The sequence below is a fragment of the Pituophis catenifer genome, unplaced genomic scaffold (assembly GCF_029215685.1).
Source record: "Pituophis catenifer annectens isolate HBS135680 unplaced genomic scaffold, rPitCat1.0.hap2 SCAF_2, whole genome shotgun sequence".
Classification (NCBI taxonomy): Eukaryota; Metazoa; Chordata; class Lepidosauria; order Squamata; family Colubridae; genus Pituophis; species Pituophis catenifer.
In genome coordinates, this window is record NW_027256882.1 from 132,207,736 (window position 1) to 132,226,948 (window position 19,213).

General features: G+C 37.0%; 2 protein-coding genes across 3 annotated transcripts in view; both read left to right on the forward strand.

The window, feature by feature from the left end:
* Positions 1-4,457, forward strand: part of FBF1 (Fas binding factor 1) — a 43,465-nt gene extending 39,008 nt beyond the window's left edge. For both annotated transcript variants that reach the window (XM_070934615.1, XM_070934616.1), the window contains exons 29-30: positions 3,775-3,905; positions 4,266-4,457. In XM_070934615.1, coding sequence (XP_070790716.1) covers positions 3,775-3,905; positions 4,266-4,349 — 215 coding nt within the window. In that variant the 3' untranslated portion in view covers positions 4,350-4,457. The remainder of the gene's footprint in view (positions 1-3,774; positions 3,906-4,265) is intronic.
* A 2,717-nt stretch (positions 4,458-7,174) lies between these two features.
* Positions 7,175-18,448, forward strand: MRPL38 (mitochondrial ribosomal protein L38). Its single transcript, XM_070937555.1, has 9 exons — positions 7,175-7,264; positions 8,783-8,962; positions 9,538-9,672; positions 9,767-9,975; positions 11,615-11,687; positions 13,125-13,170; positions 15,152-15,310; positions 16,279-16,415; positions 18,061-18,448. Exons 1-9 carry the CDS (start codon positions 7,198-7,200, stop codon positions 18,195-18,197), a joined length of 1,143 nt encoding a protein of 380 aa, XP_070793656.1. The 5' UTR covers positions 7,175-7,197; the 3' UTR covers positions 18,198-18,448.
* The last annotated feature ends 765 nt before the right edge of the window (positions 18,449-19,213 follow it).

A 19,213-nucleotide genomic window follows, 5' to 3' on the forward strand; every position in this document is an offset into this window, starting at 1 on the left:
AATTTAGCAACCAGTTCATCTAATAATATAAAAGATGATTGGTGGGTGATTGATAGTGGTGCCTCTCAATCCATAACAAAAAACAGAAAACTGTTTCTAAATATGAAGAAAAGTACTAAAAAGGTCAAATTAGCTAATGGCTGGAATGTGACTGTAGCTGGGGAGGGACTTGTTCAATGTTCTATTAGTAAGCACCCTTTACCCATGCTTTATATCCCTAGTTTGAAATATAACCTTTTATCTGTAAAGTCATTACTACATTCTGGGTTTACAGTAACTTTTAAAAACAACAAATGTTTGCTGGAATGTGAAGGCACTGTAGTTACTGCAGAATTAGAAAACGACTTTTTTGTCATTAGGGATAAGTCATTACTGTTAGTTCAGTCAAAAGCTAAATTTGGAAATGTAAAGCCTCATGATGAATGCTTACATTTATTACATAGAAGGCTTGGTCATCTGAATTTCAGGTTGTTGAATTCGACTGTTAAGCAGTCTAAAGGCATAAAATTAAGAGCTTGCAGCAAATACCTGAACTGTAATACTTGTAACCAGCATAAAAGCAAAGTTACACCTGCAAACCGCTGCAATGGGTTTAAAACAACTAAACCTTTGGAGGTAGTCTTTTTAGACTTAATAGGGTCAAAGAAACCCAGTTTAGGGGGAGCATGCTATATTTTGAGTATAGTTGATCACTTTACCAGATATGGTTTTTGCTACCTTATGAAGTCCAAAAGTGATACGTTCCAATGTATCACAAACTGGCTTCGTTTTGTTGAAAGGAAGCAGAGGTTTAAGGTGAAATGCATTGTTACTGACAATGGAACTGAGTTTACTAACCATCAGTTGGCTAAGTTTTTGAAGGATGCTGGGATACAGCATAAACGTTCTGCCCCTTTTCGGCCAGAACATAATGCATATATTGAAAGAAGAGGCCAGACCCTACAAGCTATGACTAGGACTATGCTGGCTGATGCTTGTTTACCTGATAAATTGTGGGGAGAAGCAATACTATGTGCCAATCATATTTTAAATAATGTGGTGCACTCCTCTACAGGAAAAATTCCTTTTACTTTATGGCACGGCAGGAAGCCTGATTTAAGTTATATACATACTTTTGGTGCACCAGCCTGGGTGCATATACCAGTTAGTCAGAGAAGGAAGGACCAACAGAGAGCAAAGAAAATGATTTTTGTTGGCTATGAGGCTAACCATAGGTCCTATAGGTTCTGGGAAAAAGGAACAACAAAAGTTTTGTGTAGCGCTAGTGCTAAATTCCTAGAACATGAAGGCTGGGACAGGTTAGAAAAAGCAGACTATGGTTTTACAGATGTGGATGTTAAGATAGACCATATTCCTGATGATAGTTCATCTGAGATGGATGATAAACCATCTATTAAGGTGGAAGAACAGGAACAGGAATCAGGGTTAGGGGAGGATGAACCCAATATACCTGATGTTAGTCCTGTTATGCCTAGACGATCTTCCAGGGACCGGCATCCACCAGATCGCTATAAAGCCACAGTGGTTTGCCAAGTAGATATCGAACCATCCAGTTATCATGATATAAAATTATATCCAGAAAAGGAGCAAAAAGCCTGGCAAGAGGCAATGGATAGAGAAATTGATTCTTTGAAGAGGCTTGGTGTCTATGAAGTTGTAAGAATACCACCATATGAGAAACTTATAGGCTGTAGGTGGGTCTATAAGGTAAAGAAAAGTGTAGATGGGGTAGTAACCCATAAAGCTCGGCTTGTTGCACAAGGGTTCTCACAGACAGATAGAGACTATGATGAGGTTTTTGCTCCAAGTTTACGAGCGAGCACTTTGAGAACGATGCTTGTTTGGGCAGCTAGAAATAAATGCTCAATTACTCATATAGATGTCGAGACAGCTTACTTGAACGCTCCGTTAAGGCATACAATATATATGAAGAAACCTCCTGGTTATGATACACAGGATAGAACTGAGTGTTGGAGGCTACAAAAAAGCCTATATGGTTTAAGGCAATCAGGTTACGAGTGGAACCAATGTATAGTGCAGGAATTACATAACATTGGGTTCTATGAGGGCGTAGCAGATAAATGTCTGTTTAAAAAAGAACAGGATGGATGTGTTTCATTCTTGTTACTCTTTACAGACGACATTGCCATAATTACCAGAACTGACGCTGAGGCCAGAGAGATTATCGGTCAGTTGCAAACAAAATTTAAACTTAGAAATCTAGGACATATACGGCATTATCTAGGGCTGGATATCCTGAAAACATCTAGAGGATTTAAAATTTCACAATCTAATAAAATCTGCAAATTGTTGAAAAAATATGGGATGGAATTATGTAAACCTGCCAAGACTCCTATGGCACAAGAATTCCAACAGGATAGTTTGCAGAGTCCACAGTTCAGTAAAGAACTGTATCAATCATTAATAGGCAGTTTGTCGTATTTGAGCAACTGGACACGGCCTGATATAGCTTTTAGTGTTAATCAACTAGCACAATATAGTTCAGAGCCTACTGATAGGCATTGGCAGGCTGCTAAACGTGTTCTTAGGTATCTTAAAAGAACATTGCATTTTGCTATGTATTTAGAACCAAATGCCAATATGATATTAAAGGCATATGCTGATGCCAGTTTTGCCAGAAAATCTACGTCTGGAATAGCAATCATGTTGGATAACTGCCTGATTGGATGGAAATCAATTTGCCAGAAACACATAAGTTTGTCTACCATGGAAGCGGAGTTTTCTTGTCTATCACTTACATGTACTGAACTGATTTATTATAAACAGTTGATGGAAGATATTGGATTCAAAATGGATTATCCTATTACGGTTTATGAAGATAACCAGGCAGCCATTAAAATGGCAACGAATCTTGCTGTAAAGACAAGAACTAAATACACTGATATACGTTATCTGAATGTTCGGCAATGTGTTAAGGATAACATGATTACATTGGAATATTGCGCATCAGAGGACAATATTGCCGATAGTTTTACCAAAGCGCAAGGTGCCATTAAACACACCAATTATTGTGAAAGAGTTGGGTTAAGAATCTGAAATGTAACTGATACCACTGTACAATGTATGATTTGGATGTGTATTTTTGTTTCTGTAGCTATTGTGTATATTGTCCTGTCCAATGGGGAGAATGTTAGGTTCAGCTTGCAGCTTACTCCTAACTTGTTGGTCAGGCAATATCTGTTTCTTTAAGAAACAACTGAGCCATGTAATCAGGGTTTGCTGAACCCTGTAATTAGGCTACAGTGCATAAATAAGCAGCACAGAGAAGCGTTCCTTCTTCCTGGTTCTTCCTGCTTCTTCCGGATAGATACCTGATTGTATCCTGTTGCTTACTGAGTCTGTTATATGGTACTGTATACCAAGAGTTACTAAAGTCTGTTTGCTTTGGTAAGGGAAGATACTTACTGGACTGATATTACTGTTTATGACCTTGGACTGTTTTACTTACACCGAGACTGTTATCTATAAAGTATTATTCTCACAAGAGCTGGACGTTTATCTCCTTCCCTGTGTGTTTCTGCTCTGCTCGTTGCACAAGCAACAAATACCTTTTACACACACCCTAACAAAGCTAATAGGGAAAATTTAGTTAAACGTTGCTTCATTACATTTTTTAAAAAGTAACTAAAGAGCAAAATAAAAAGAGAGTTCTACAACTTGTTTCATTGTTCCATTGCCTCTTTGATCTATACAAATATCTGTGTAGATGACACAGATGACTATATACCATATCTAACTTGTTTTTCTTCCCAGTTTTGCCTCTTCCAGTTACTGTTCCACCTAAAGTCAACCCTGGAAACACCGGAGCTTCTCAAGGACTTCCAAGACCAGATACAGCAGATTTATGTGCCAAATTGGTGTTGCATAAAATTACAGCTGAACGAGTAAGATTACATTGTCCAGCTTTTGGTCTACTATGAATTGAGAACATTAACATCTGTCCTGAGATTATAATTTACAGCTGTTTTTATTTTATTTTTTAAATTTATATGCAACCCATCTTGCAGTCATGTAACAATACTATTCTATTTAGCATTAATTTCATCTAATTTTATTTCACTGTCTTTCAGGTAAAATTATTATCTGAAAAAGAGCTCAGTTGAATTCAAAATTTGCATGAAACACCAAGTTATGGAAATGGGAAGGACAGTGAAATTCTGATACGTGGTCATGAAGCTTATATGTTTTTGGTTCACTTTTGAGCCGTTTCACTATTTTCATTCTGTTTTTGTTTTTTCTAATAGGATCATGACTTCTTGGAAGAAGAGCAGTTCTTTTTAGAAACCTTGAAGAGAACTTCCTATAAGACTTCCTTCCAATCAGCATGAGAGAGGATCAGTCCTAAAGATAGCTGTGCCAAGATTCACATTTCCTCCAAATAAAAAAAAATGATGTTATCACTTTGAATGGTTAACATGAAATCAAGCACATAAATAACTGCCAAATTCAATTTAGGCAGAAGCTATATTTTGTAAAATAAATATTTTTAAATGTTTCCTTACACTACTGTTGGCAGATCAACAGTTTCGTGTTTTGCTGAAACTCTTTGCCTATTAGCTGGCTTTGAAGAATGGTCCTTCAGAACAGTGGTCTGTCTTTGTATATCCCCAATATATTTTCACATCACCTTTGTCTCTTGTAATAATTTAATTTATTTATTGCACATATATCCTGCCACAATCTGATGCCTTTCAGCAGCTCACATAATATAAGACATTGAGATTGTTCCAAAATACTGCTACTGCTGAGAAGCAGTTTATCCTAGTTTCAGTTCCCCTTCTATCCCAGAATCATGAGACTACAAGGATTTCCTTCATACATGAACAGCAGGTCAAGCTGATTCAAGTTGGAGTAGGCAATCCAGAGTGTAGAGATTATGGAGTTTAACCGTGAAGGAGGAATGCAAGAATGTTTATTTAAATATTTAGCCCTAGGAAGAAGAGAGACTCAGAAAGAACTGCTGGATAACTCTGCCTTAATTCTCTTTACTATTAGTCAAAGTAGTGGAAAACGTTCTGTTATACTCTACAACAATAGAATTCTAACAGTCTTTGTGATGTCTGTTTCCTCACCTAGCCTATTTTGAGGAGTTGATATCAAATTTTAAAGCTTCCACACACATTCAGAAAAACATCAAACTTTGTCTTGGATTGTGTCAGGGCACCCCTTTATCTGAAGAACAACTTGCTGAAGCACTATTACAACCAATAAAGGAAAATATTTGTACCTCAATGTTAAAATGAGGGGTCCTTGGTGCCTTCTGAGCTTGGTTTTTTTCTTACAAATGTTTCATTGCCCATTTTGACTAGCACTGATGATGTTACCTAGTTTGTTACTTCTGCAAGAAAACAACCAAACTCGGCACCAAACACTATTACATTAATAAGTGGATATACAAATCACTCTGAACAATGCCATGGTTCAATTGGCATGATAATTGTGACAATGCTTACTTCAGTTAAAAGCAGTCCAGCCCAGCCAATATTTCTTCACTCTTATGGGAGTTTGCTGAAGCTGAAAAGCCCAGAAAGAATTGTTTATGGAAGATCAACCAGCAGAACTTCCTACAGATCACTAGGGTGACCTTTGTTCCGAGTCTCCTGAAATAAAGAGCTGTGTGCCAGTAATGGGATTCATTTTTTTTTACTACCAGTTCTGTGGGCGTGGCTTGGTAGGTGTGGCATGGCTTGGTGGGCATGGCAGGGGAAGGATACTGTAAAATCTCCATTCCCACCCCACTCCAGGGGAAGGCTACTGTAAAATCTCCATTCCCTCCACTCCAGGGGAAGGTTACTGCAAAATTCCCATTTCCTCCTGATCAGCTGGGGCTCCGGAGGCAGAGAATAGATGGGGGCGGGGCCAGTCAGAGGTGGTATTTACTGGTTCTCTGAACTACTCAAAATTTTCGCTATGAGTTCTTCAGAATTGGTCAGTACCTGCTGAATACCACCTCTGGCTGTGTCCCTCATTGAAGGCCGTGATACTTTGCTGGATAATTATCAGAACTTCATGCAAAGATTGAGCTGCATCTCACAATCTGATCAGGAGAGCAATAGCAATAGCAAATGATGAGATGCATAAACTGAAGCAGGACTGACATTGTGAATCTGGTATTTTCAATTATATGCCAGAAATGTGGGATGGGATGATCTTGCTCGAACCTGTTTAAATTATTGAGACAAGACATGAAAGAACTGTTATAATGTGCATCAACCAGTGGGTGATTGTGGGGGAAATAAGGGGGGAAATTTTCCACTTTTCTTCACCCCTATCCTACCTTATAGTCTGCGTGGGCATCAAGATTGGAGAACCATGCAAATAGAAAAAGAGATCCCTGTCTGCGCCAAAGAAACTGAGGACACCTTGGTTTGTGTTTCTGCTGTAAAGTCCCAGGACACCTAGCTAAGGCTTGCACCTTTGAATCAGATGCTAACTGTGGAACTGTAAATCATATCATAGCAAGTGCCCAAATCACTTTTTTTTTTGTCTCAGAAAAAAAAAGAATTATTTTGAGACCTGCTCCTGGTTAGACCCCTTAACTGTATGGCCATTAAGGATCAGTTTCCCACCGTTCTTATTTCAGATCTGCTGAATTACCTTCAGTAAGCAGGTATTTTTTTTAAAAAAAAACTAGACTTGACCTTAGAAGTTAATCAGAATGAAAGAAGGCCCTGGATATTTAACTATCTTGTTTAACACCACCAATGGCATCAGCTTGACTTGTTCCTTAGATTATAATTGTAAAATTTATACTGTAAAGTGATCCTTACCACTCCAACAAAGTAGCAAAGTTGTTATATGAAAATTCTAAAAGAATAAAATTAATTATTACAGGGAGTTTTCTGTGTGTTTATACATTTTGCTCCTGACTGGCAATCCTCCTTTTAATTAAATACATTTTAACTAAGTACATTTTAATTAAGTACATTTACTGTACTGTAGCCTCAGTGGAAAGTCAGCTAATTTCAAAGAAACACACTGCTTGTTATAGCATACGATTTTACGAATCGACAGATGAAGCGGACGCTTAGGAGAATTATTAAAAGAATTAAAATATTTTTTTAAAAAAAACCTTTACAGGCACTCGGGGAACAACTTCGGCGTGACGTCACTCATATGCGCCAATAGCGCCCTGAGGGACCCTTTCCAAGAGAGGGAACCTAAGATCCTACAAAAATGGCGGCGCCCGTTCTAAACGTCGCCCTGCGCGGATTCCGGAAGAGCAGAGGCTTTAGTACTACTGGTGGGTGATGCTAGAATGGGAGAGAAAATTGGGGCATTTTTTTCCCGGTGATCTTTCAGCGCTTCGTGAAACGGGCTTCCCCGCTTTAGAAGTCCACCTCTGACCATTCCTCCTGTTAAATTTTGTTCCATTATATTCCAATGTCGATGGAGATTCTGAGTCATGCAGGTCATGGTTGTCCCAAAGATGCTTTTTCAAGAGGCAACTGGACTTTCTTGTTTTTCTTTGAAGACGTTTCGCTTCTCTTCCAAGAAGCTTCTTCAGTTCTTATATTCCAGGGCATCCCTGTGTCTGGAATGTTGATATCACCTTTATAGGCTTTGTTGAAATATCCCAGGAATGGTGGTCTTTTCACTTAGAGTTGGATGGATTTAGGTTTTTCTGCAAGCATAGTATGCATCTTAACTTGTAAGGTTCTGCTAGGTTTACACTCTCTGAACTGCAGATACCCAAACAATCATACAATAATAGATTACCGAGACTGAAAATATTTTGATAGATGTGGTTTAAACCTTGCACCAGTGGTGCACATCTCTGCTGTTAATTTGTTGATTTTTTTTAATGCTTCTGTGCAAGAAATTTGCTCTGAAAGGAGGATTCTTAAAGCTGTCTGTAATTTGCTATGAAAGGTGGATCCGTAAAGCATTTTTTAAAATGCAGTCATTTTAATAAAGGCAAGAAAGGTCTTGGATGCATGAGGGCCAAGGCATTTCTTTAAAATCACTTTTGAAATGAGGACAGTGCTCTCAACTTGTATGAAGAGATTGGTTATGGATATATCGTTTTTTCATTCTGTAAAATGCTTATCAAAAATGCCCACAAAGGACTGGTCCCAGGTTGAAGGGAACAGTAGTCATTCATGTTTACTTATGCCATTAATAACTGCAGTATTTGGAAACTAACATAAAACAGATTATTAAAAGTGGCTAGTAGTATTGGTGCCTTTTTATGTATATAAACATATTGATTTTGATTGCAACTAAAATACATTGTTTTAATGGTTAAAATTAGGTATTCTGTGATCACTCATTGTGTATCTATATTTCCAATAAACTAAATGTAGATACAGATATAAAGGTATCTAATCTTCATTTTAGAAGAAGAGTACAGTTACTAACTACTCTGTTTTTAAAAATCATCTTGGAAATAGATTTTATACTTTTGCAAATGGAGAGACAGAAAAATTGATGGTATGTTTTGGTGCTATATTATGCTATTTATTTCATACAGTTCACAGATAAATGTAGAAATAAGTGTCATGATTCAGTATTTGATTCTTTCACCTTTTTCCATACTGTGTTTAAGTCTAACAATTTAAACATGTAAATTAAATGTACATTTTAATATAATTATCTGTTTTTGCAGTCTTTTTTCTTCATTTTGCTCCTATGTCCATTGTGGAATGGTTACATTTGAATAGGAGAAGCCCAAATGAAGATCTAGCTTACTGTGTTTTTGATCCAACAGGATAATTTGTTACACAAATACAAATTATTTTGTTTTATGTTTTTGTTTTAGCTGTCCTCTGCAAACTGGGTGTACCTCTGGGACCAATGCCTAATGAAGACATTGATGTTAGTAATTTGGAAGCACTGGAAAAATATCGTGTTTTCACTCGCTATTTCAAGGTAGCAGAAAAAGAAAATAAAAAAACTCCTTGGTGGCGAACATATAAGAAATACATCACTCCAGAGGAAGGTATTGACCATCGAAGGGCACAAAATCCCAGCCCAGTTTTTTTTTCCCTTCCAGTAGCTTTGATCAAATAGTTTAATATTTTTCCCAAGGGAAATATTGCATTTTGTATACTTATACATTTTATTGACCATGATAGAACATATTTTTGAATACACATACAATGAATTGGATTGTAACATTCAGTTCTGTTGAGAAAGTGAACAGGAAAGTATAAACAAAATAAAGTTGATGATTTGGCTTTTGTAATTATATCTTGAAAATGAAACAGAACAATTGTTTCTGTTCAAAAAGCAAGGCATCTATTAGAAAAATGCACTGATTTGTTTCCCCCTTTAACTTGTAATGAATTCTGCAACCTTAAGAGTTCTATAAATCAGAGATTTAAAGTCTACAACAGGCACTTTCTACATATTCTAAGATAGAAAATAAGTGGTTATTTTCATCTTTAAGGTCTGTTATTTAAACAAGACATTGACTCTGCCCAATTTTTCAAGTAGTTATGGGTTGTCCTTCAGTATATTGTATAGAAAGCTACAAGATTTATTTTGCATAATCTCTTTTCTTTTAAATCTTAGATAAAGAGGCAAAGATCGACATTGGTCTGCCCAGTCTTCCACTATCACGAAGAAATATATATAAAGAGAGAAAGGCTTTTAGGAAACAAAATTTAACTAATCCAGAACTGGAAAAGGCAGCCTGGCTCAAAACATGTATGTTAATAACCACTCTCCCAACATTTACTTCCTTTGCATTCACAAGCGTTTATCCGTTTTGTTTACTTAACTATTTTGTTTCTGCTTGCAGTGCAGATTCCGCTAGATGATGTCAAAGCTGAATGGGAAAGAACCAGTGGCCCATATCACAAGCAACGATTAGCAGAACACTATGGACTGTACCGGGACTTGTTTGATAATGCTATGTTTGTTCCCAGAGTGCTTCTAAAAGTGGAATATAACCAGGATGAGAATTACGTTATGCCAGTTTATTATGGAAATGTGGTTACTCCCACAGAGGTATTTACCAAGAATAGGAGCTTTGAGATAAAGTACATCCTTTTTTGGTTTTGGTTTGTCTGCTGCTCATGCACGTATTAGGTATAAGACACTAAAGTAAATTTCCTGGAGGGTTTCACAAAATTGTGCCTAATGAATATGTCATTACTCTAAACATGTTAATAGTTATATGTTCTCTATGTACTAATATAGTGCTCTGCCAGCAAAATACTCACCTTGCAGGTCTACAGCTGTTAGGGTTAAGCTGCATGAAATCAGATTCACTATAAATTAATTCTACAATTAGAATTAACACCTAGTAAATAGGAATAGCTATAATCAAAGATACATGCAGTGTTCTCTTTGTCAGATTAACTACTGTCAGGTTAACTATTAACTTACTTATTGACCACTTGTTCAGCAACTGTCCAAAGTTACAACAGTGCTGAGAAAGGGGACTTACGGCTGATCCTAGAGGATGTGGTTGTCACAATTACATATTTGCAATTTGGGTATTTGGCAACCAGCATGGATTTACAATAGTCACAGTGTTCTGCAATTATGTGATCACCTTTTGTGACCTTCCCTACCAGCTTCTGATCAACATAACATGTTTAATAATGTATGGTAATTTGCTTAATGAACTGGGAACTGACATAACTAATGTTTTATTTTACAACTAGGTTAGCTATGCAATTTCCAGTCTCAATTGCATCAGTGAAGTGAACATAACTTTCACTTATTAAATGTTTGTGTACTATTTCGGTAATACAATACCTGGAGCAGTTTTCAACTAAGTACAGACAAATGCTAAAAATCAGCAATGAATTGTTTTGTGAAGAAAAAACAGTATCAGTTGCACAGTAAAGCATGAGTAAAGCAGAAACTACCATCATCTTAAATATCTGGGACCATAAGATGCTCTATCACATAATCATGACAAGAGATGCTTCAACTACTGACTCTCAACCTTACTTGTAAATTTTGCATGGGCTGGAATAATCATACAGAATGAGATAGCTTTTTGCAATACTGTTGGTGTTTGGGTGAGACTTCTGTTATCAATAACAGCAGTATGACCTTTTTTTATTGTCCACAGAATCTCTCAAATTCATGCAGTGAGGAAACTTGTCAGTTATTTTCTCCTATTTGTAACCTAAAATGGAAGAAAAGGGGAGTGTAAATCATCAAGATAGTTATTGTACACATCCTGGTTGAAAATAATCCCCTCCCAAATTCCCCAAACATCTTGAAATATACTTTCTATCCACTTGAGTGATATAATGGGGGTGGGGGGATGGGGTGTGTCACTACCTTTCCTTTTGCAATCCATGGCTCCCAAAATTTGTTCCCATCCCCTACCTTTTTTTCTACCGCATCTTCCTTTTTAACTCCCAAATCCCTTGAGAATGTTAGTTTTGGTTCTCCATGCTGCAGTTATCAAGAAATGATTTAAATGTCTGTTGGCTGATGTGAAAGCTGTGAACAGCTAGGAGAGCAAGTTTAAGAAATTATTGTTATTTCAACTAAAGGACTACTCAACTACATCACCGACTCTGGATATCTTACAATTAAAGTTGTAATTCTTTATTCAAGACCATGGTGGGGTGGGGGTGGGGGAATAGTTTTTTAATACTCATTGTCATATTTTCTTGTTTAGGCTTTTAATCCTCCTGAAGTCTCATTTGAAGCAGATGAAGGAACACTTTGGACATTGTTGCTCACTAATCTAGGTAAGTGCCATTATGTTAAGAATACTTTCTTAGTATGATAGGATTTCTTAACAGTTGGAAAAGATTTTCCATTGCACATTTTGATGGAGCTTCTGATTAAAATCCAGTTGCTGCAGCTGAAACAAAAATCTATAGAGAAAAGAAATCAGAAATCATACAATTAAGAAAAACTGCCTAGATTGGGGTTCCTCAGAGTGGTTAATATTGACCCTCAGAGTCAGTAGGACTATTTGATAAATGGCTTGGAATCAATAGCAGGTTGATAAATGATCAAAGGCCAATTGGGGGTCGATCTTTTGGGGTTTCTTTGGAGCTCCATTTTGGTCTCTAGTCCAGTGAGACAGTGTTACCCAGGGTTGAACGGTTAGTCGCTGGTGAGAGCAACTTTGAGTTGTCTCTTTTATTATGGTTCTTTGCATAGTCAGCTAGATGTTTAGATAGGACTTGGTATTTTTATCCGCCTATTGAGACCTTCCCAAGAACCTGGGATAGGCAGATTTTGTTTTTGATGGTGTTAACGTTTGTAGTATTAGAGTACCTGTTAAATTATTTTTATATAATGTTTGGGAGTCAGTGAACAATTTGAAAATCCATGAAGGGTTGATGAGGTAAAGAGTTTGGGGATACCTGGCTTAGACTTTTGTTCGATTTAATTTAGATAATTCTTGCTTTTGTATGGTAGGACTTGGCATTTTAAAGGAGGATTTTGCAAGTTCTAGATGTTTCTTTGTCCCTAGAGTCTAGACTGTGTTTAAAGCTTGTAGAAGTTGTGAGCAATATAAAAAAGGCTGCAATTTTTTCCTCAAAGCTGATCAAATTGTACCACTATCCAAACTCACTTGCTGCTTTGCCTGTCCAGGCCCATGGTAGGCTTTTGCTGACATATTGCCTGCCAGATCTGGCAACCCCCATGAGTCAGAGATTAAAATTAAAATGCTCATAGTAAATAGCTGTATTTATTTATTTAATTAATCTATATGTCAGCCATCCCACACTATCCTAGTGATTCTGGGAAATTTATAATCTTTATCCAGCCTGACCTCAATCCCATTTTTTAATCATTTTAGGCATCGAGGACCACAGAATATGAGTTTAAAGAGATCATACAATAGTTTGAAATGTTTTGCAATTTTAAAATATGTTATTATAATTTAATTTAGTTTTAAAATCGGATGACTATGGATTAATATGTGGTACAGATGTATCAGAACTGGGGGGGCGTTGTTTTGTCAAATGTTTCTTTATATAATATTCAACCTTTGTCATTCAGTTTTTAAAAAGCCATTGTGAAACTTTTTTATAGTAGCATGAAAAAGGAACTGTTGTAGTAGTTAAGAAAAAAATCTGAATATGCTATAGCCAAAATAGTATAATAAAGATATACTTTGTAAGATAAGTTGTATATTTACTGGGTTTTTGTATACCTTGTGTGTACAGATGGACACCTGTCTGAGGGCAATTTGGAGTACGTCCATTGGTTGGTGTGAGTATTAGCACTGTATGGAATACAGAATAACAGAGCTGAAAGGGACCTTGGAGGTCTTCTAGTCCAACCTCCTGCACTGTGGGCATCATTTTCATATTCAAAGGGAATCTGGAACAGAATCTCAACATTTAGCTTCCAATGTACTATCACGCTAATTTCCCTGATCCACACATTATTATAGAATCATAGAATATATGGATTAGATGGGATCTTAGTCTAGCCTATTCCACTTCTCAGTGTATAATCTACTAGTATGGCAAGCCCATTACATGGCCTTCAAGTCAGCAGACTCCATTGACTTCTGTTAATGAAGCAGCTTATACTGTTAGAAATGTGCCCTTAATAATTAGCTAGAATCTACTCCTTTTTCATTTAAAATTATTCTTTCTTGCCCTGGAACATGTTTGACCACCTCTGCTCCATGTTCTGTAACTTGAAGCCATTAGTTCTTAAATAAAGGTCTATGATCTCAATGGTCCAAAGCTAAGAAAAGAATGGATATTGGTTCTTTGGCTGTTTCTATTTTTGAGGAGCCAATATATTTGCCAGATGTGATCAGAACTGGACCATTCTAACAAGTCAAGGAAGATTTTAGTTGTAGTTGGCTCTGAATACTTCTTAGTTGGAATGAAAATACACAATTTTGGGGGAGTTTGTATAACAAGTCTATTCTCCTCTTTGAGCCCTAGAAAATTATTGTATCCTACTTCTTTCCTCCTTCCCCTTTGTGCAATTTTTTTCCGTCTTTGATTAATTAAGACCCATGGTTTAGTGGTATGACATGTTCTTTGCATGTCAAAGGCCCAAAGTTGAATGTCAAAAAGCATGGCAGTCAGAGTCAGTTGGCAGGTGGATCTCTGATCTTCCAGATGGCATTACACACAAAATACTCAGCAAAGCCAGACTGCGTGCTCAGAAGTGAGTGATGCTAATGCTGTAGGTTAGCAGTATCTGGAAGGTGAGAGGCACTCCCCATATTAGTCTTGATGATGCATATTTCTTATCTGTACATCCTACCTTTCCTCTAAGGAGGTTATGATGGTATGCATGGAATAGTTTGTCATTTTACCCTTGCATAAAGAATAAGCTCCATAGATGAATGAGGACTTGAATCTGGATCTCCCTTATCCTAGTCATGCTCCTTAACCACTATCCCACATTGTCTCTTTCATCTATTTAATATATATCCAACAATATTCTACCTAATATAAGGCAATTTTAAATTGTTTATTATTACTATGCCAAAGAAACACCAGGTTCAATAATGCTATAAGATTATATATAAGTGACTTATTTTCCCTCAAAAGGCAAAAAGAGGGCAAGAATATATGGAACGAGAAAACTAAGAAGATGGTCTGTATTGCAAAAAAATAGGAAGAAAAATATTAGAAGGAAGAATTTGGAAGGGCCTTCCAAATTCTTAACCTCAACCTTCCCCAGACGGGATGCTTTCTGAATGTGAGGGTTTCAAGTCTTAGAATTCTCTGTGTGGCCACAGCTGAGAATCCGGGGAATTTAAAATCCATACATCTTAAAGTTGGCGGAAAGCTGTCTGACCTTCAGTAAACTTTATAGGATTTGAATTGTCTAAATAGGAATTTTTGTGAATTTGACAAAACCCTGAGGATTGCATTGATTTCTGAGATATGCCCTATAATGTAACACTGGTTAAAACAGAGATGAGATCCTTGGAATCCAACAGCACTCCGTCTGGTAAACTTAAAAGACCCTGAGGGATGAGCTCAAAGTTTCCCCAGCACTGTACACTGCCCAGTTAAATTGCTAGCAGCTTTTGCCAAGTAGCAAATCAGTTTTGCAAGGGAACTTGCTAACCTTTATTATTATCCTCATTGGAATAGCTCCAACTTCCCCAAGATAAACTGTAATTTTATCCTTTGGTGGCTGTAGAATGAATTCTTTGTTTGTTCAGGGGAATAATATCAAACAAACATGTTTGGATCCTGTTTTATATCAACAGGGGAAACATTCCGGGCAACCAAATAGAGGCAGGGCAAGAAATCTGCCATTATTTCCCTGCATTTCCAGCCAGAGGAACGGGATACCACCGCTACGTCTTCCTTCTATTCAAACAGCACCAGCCAATTGATTTTACTGAAGATGTGCGGCCAACACCATGGTAACTCTTCACGTTTTCCATCTAATGATGAAAGAAAATTATATTGGGATGTTACATCTTATCTCAGGAGATGACAGATTTAGGAAGGAAAACTGACAGTTTAAGATTTTTTTAATATTAAGACCGAAAGGTGCTTTTTCAAGAGGCAACTGGACTTTCTGTTTTTTCTTCAAAGACGTTTCGCTTCTCATCCAAAAAGCTTCTTCAACTCTGGCTGGATGGTGTCAGAGCCCATCTAGTCAGAGCTGAAGAAGCTTCTTGGATGAGAAGTGAAATGCCTTCAAAGAAAAATCAGAAAGTCCAATTGCCTCTTGAAAAAGCACCTTTGGGACAATTATGACCTGGATGACTGACTCTCCAGAGGCATTTAATATTAAGAGTTTAAAACAGTTTAGTTCAGCAGAAAAAAAAATAGACACAGCACAACTTGAAAACAAACACAACTAGCCAAATGGCTTTAAATGTTGGAACCTTTTTATTGGACAGTAGTCTGTACACACAACTCTTTGGGCTGCTTCTTTGGGTAGAAATCAGCATAGGGCCAGTAGTTATATTAAATAACTCTGGGGTCTTCCAGTGTAATTCTCACAAATAGAGTGGGGTACAGGTGTTGATGCCCACTAAGCTCTGTTTTTTAAATGGCTGTACAATGAATGTACAATGGCAGGCAGAGGGAACACAGTCAAGATAAAACTGCTTATAGGAAGCTGTTGAATAGGAGAATTGGGTATAATTCTCTCATTCCAGGAACCCCACGTTTAAAATTTAAACCAGTTTTAAATTGTTTTTTTTCTCACTTTCACTCTCATTAAATTATTATTTCTAGGGGGAAAACATAGTACTCAACACATAGCACATCTATATTTTCAATTTAAGAGTTCAGAAATTGATGTTTGAACAGGGAAATAATAATAGATGAAGCGATTACAAAACACAAACCCACTGCATTTGTATTTTCATCTCTTCAGTCACAGCCTCAAGATGAGAACATTCAAAACATTTGACTTCTACAAGAAGCATCAGAGTGACATGACACCAGCAGGACTGGCGTTTTTCCAATGCGAGTGGGATAAGTCTGTTACAAACATCTTTTATGAGCTTCTTAGTAAGTAATGGATCACATGTAAAATATCTACAGTTTTGCATTTTATTTAGAGTTGAAATGAAATGTTGGGACAGACTTAAACTTTGTTATCCCAAATAAACCATATAATTGGGTGGGAATGAGGTGTAAGCTGTAGTTTAAACCCAAAATTGATAGAAACTGGAAGCTTCCTCTTCAAAAAAATCCCTTGATCAGTCACTCTTTTATGGGGCCTGTTTTGGGTAATTGGCACTGAAATAGTATGGGAGAGAACTTGCAAATGTACTCATAATTTAGCACACAGTAAATATGCATGGAATAGAAACTGCAAGTGGGAGCCATGTTTAGTGGGGTGCTGGGGGGAGTCGCTGAGCATTCTACTCCTAAGGCTTCTAAGAGCTCCAGTGTGAAAATCTTTACAGATGCAGCATGAGACTCATCCTATCAAGGCTCAAAAGTTAAACAGGGTCATGCCTGACTTATATTTGGATAGAAAACCACTAGGGAATTTCAGAGCCTGTAGACCAGTTTACAAAGCTTGAAGGAAACATCCCTGAAAATACAATGGTAAATCATGTCCTTACCACTAGCAAGAAAACATCACAGACAAATCCTCTAAGCAATCATACTGTGGATTAAGTTCCCTTTATTCCCTTATTAGTTGTATGATAAATTTGAGGAATATCTATTGCTGTTTCATTATGTACTTTCCAGTGGCAGTTTCTGTAAAATTATAAAGAAAGTCCCCCTGTATATATTTCAGGTTTTCAGTAGTAATGATTGATTTATTATGTGCCATCAGGTCATTAACTTTTAGCAACCACCCACATCAATATTCTCCCTGATAAACTGTCTTTAACCTTTTAGGTCCTCCAATAATGAAAATATCACAACTGTAACTGAGCCCATCTATTTTATTGCTGGTTGTCTTCCTCTTCTTTTTCCTTTCTCCTTTCCCAGCAATAACACCTTCTCCAGAGTGTTAGGTCTTCACATAATGTGTCCAAAATAGTATAATTTGAACCTAGTCATTTGTGGCTGAAGTGGGAACCTTGGATTAATTTATTTGATAATCCATTTTTTTGTTTTCTTGCCTGTCCACAGTGTACTTGGGAATCTTCTCCAACACCAAAACTGAAAAGTTTAATACTCTTCCTATTCTGTTTCAAAGTTCAGGCAGTAACTTTAGCTTGAAACTATTTTGTTTTTTGAAATGCTAATGCTAATACTATTGAGTGTTATACTACTGGGTTATATTTTAAGCCATATGCCGTTAGTTGGTGCAGCTTCCAGGCCCCAGTGGTTTTATCAACTAAGTGTAGAACTTTCAGAATTATTTAGTCCAGGAATTTCTGAACTTAAACAGAAAGTTACTCCAGCAAGAAATAAACAGAACAGATAGTAACCAGCAGAATGTAACTGTGGATCAACCACAATCTGGATATAGATTTATAATTACTGAATTCGCTTCTTTTCACTTTATTAGGAAGAGAAGGAAGCATATGCTTTTTCAGGGCACAGTGAAAATACTGCAGACCATGACAGATAAAAGATAGAAAACTGATGAGCCATTAATTGGTCAACCATTGAGATAAGAATCTTAAGATCAGAGCTTGTTATGTTTGTAATTGTTGAGAAGTGCTAACATTCTCTCTTCCTTTTATAGACATGAAGGAACCAGTGTTTGACTTTGTTCGGCCACCCAGATATCATCCTCCCCAGAAGAAATATCCACACCGCGAGCCTCTGAGGTACCTGGACAGGTACAGGGACAGTAATGAATCCACCTATGGCATTTACTGAGCAAACGAATATACTTATTTCCATAGGAGATCTGAACAGAATAATTTGTGTGTCTGGTTTCCCCCCCACACCCAAAAAAAAAGAACAGAAGACCATAAAATATCATTGAAAGTGATCCAGCTTATCACCCACTTGGAAGAAAATCCAGTTTTCATCTCTCTTGTGTATATGTGTCTCAGATATTTTGCTAATTTGTTTCCAGTATTTGATCAAGAAAACTTAAAGAATAAAATATTTTTATTTGAATAAAATCAGACAATACAATACAATACATGTTGCAAAATGTTCGATTGCTACAGAAGCTGGACTATGCATTATCTTTCATATTAAAGAAGAAAGAAAAGCCTGATTTCAAAATATTTGAAAACAGTTTCCTGGGAAGAAACACATGGAATCACTTGCAGGCATAGGTTGCTGGGACTGACTTGCATAGGCATGGGCAGCAGCTTCCCTGTAATTCCAATGTTCCCGCTTTAAAGCCTCCAATTTAAGATTGTATGGGAGTGTTTTCCTCTAAGCCAGTCTTGACTGCTGATGACTACATAAACAAGTCCCTGAAGTTTCCTTGGCAAGATTTTCAGAATTGGTTTACCATTGCCTTTTTCCTAGTGCTGAGAGTGGCCTAACTGACTTTGGGCCTAAGGCAGGACTAAAACTCAATCGTCTCCAGGTTTGTAGCCCAATGCCTTAACCACTATACCAGACTGTCCCTCAGGGCCCAACCATGATTGCAATTGATAATTCTTCAGGGGTGGGGAGTTACTGCTTTTGATGGTTTTTATATTGGGTTTTTATTTTTATAATCACCTGGAGTCACCGATGGTGAGTTGGGCAGCCATATAATTTTTAAAAAATAAATAAATAAACTCAAGAGCATTATCAGGTTCAACACAGAATGAAGTACAATGGATTTGTCCCACTAGCTATTAAGACTGAAAATTAAGTAAAAGATTTACCATACCAGACATGGTCACTAAACAAACAATTTTATGTTTAATGAAATCAATTTTTGTTCA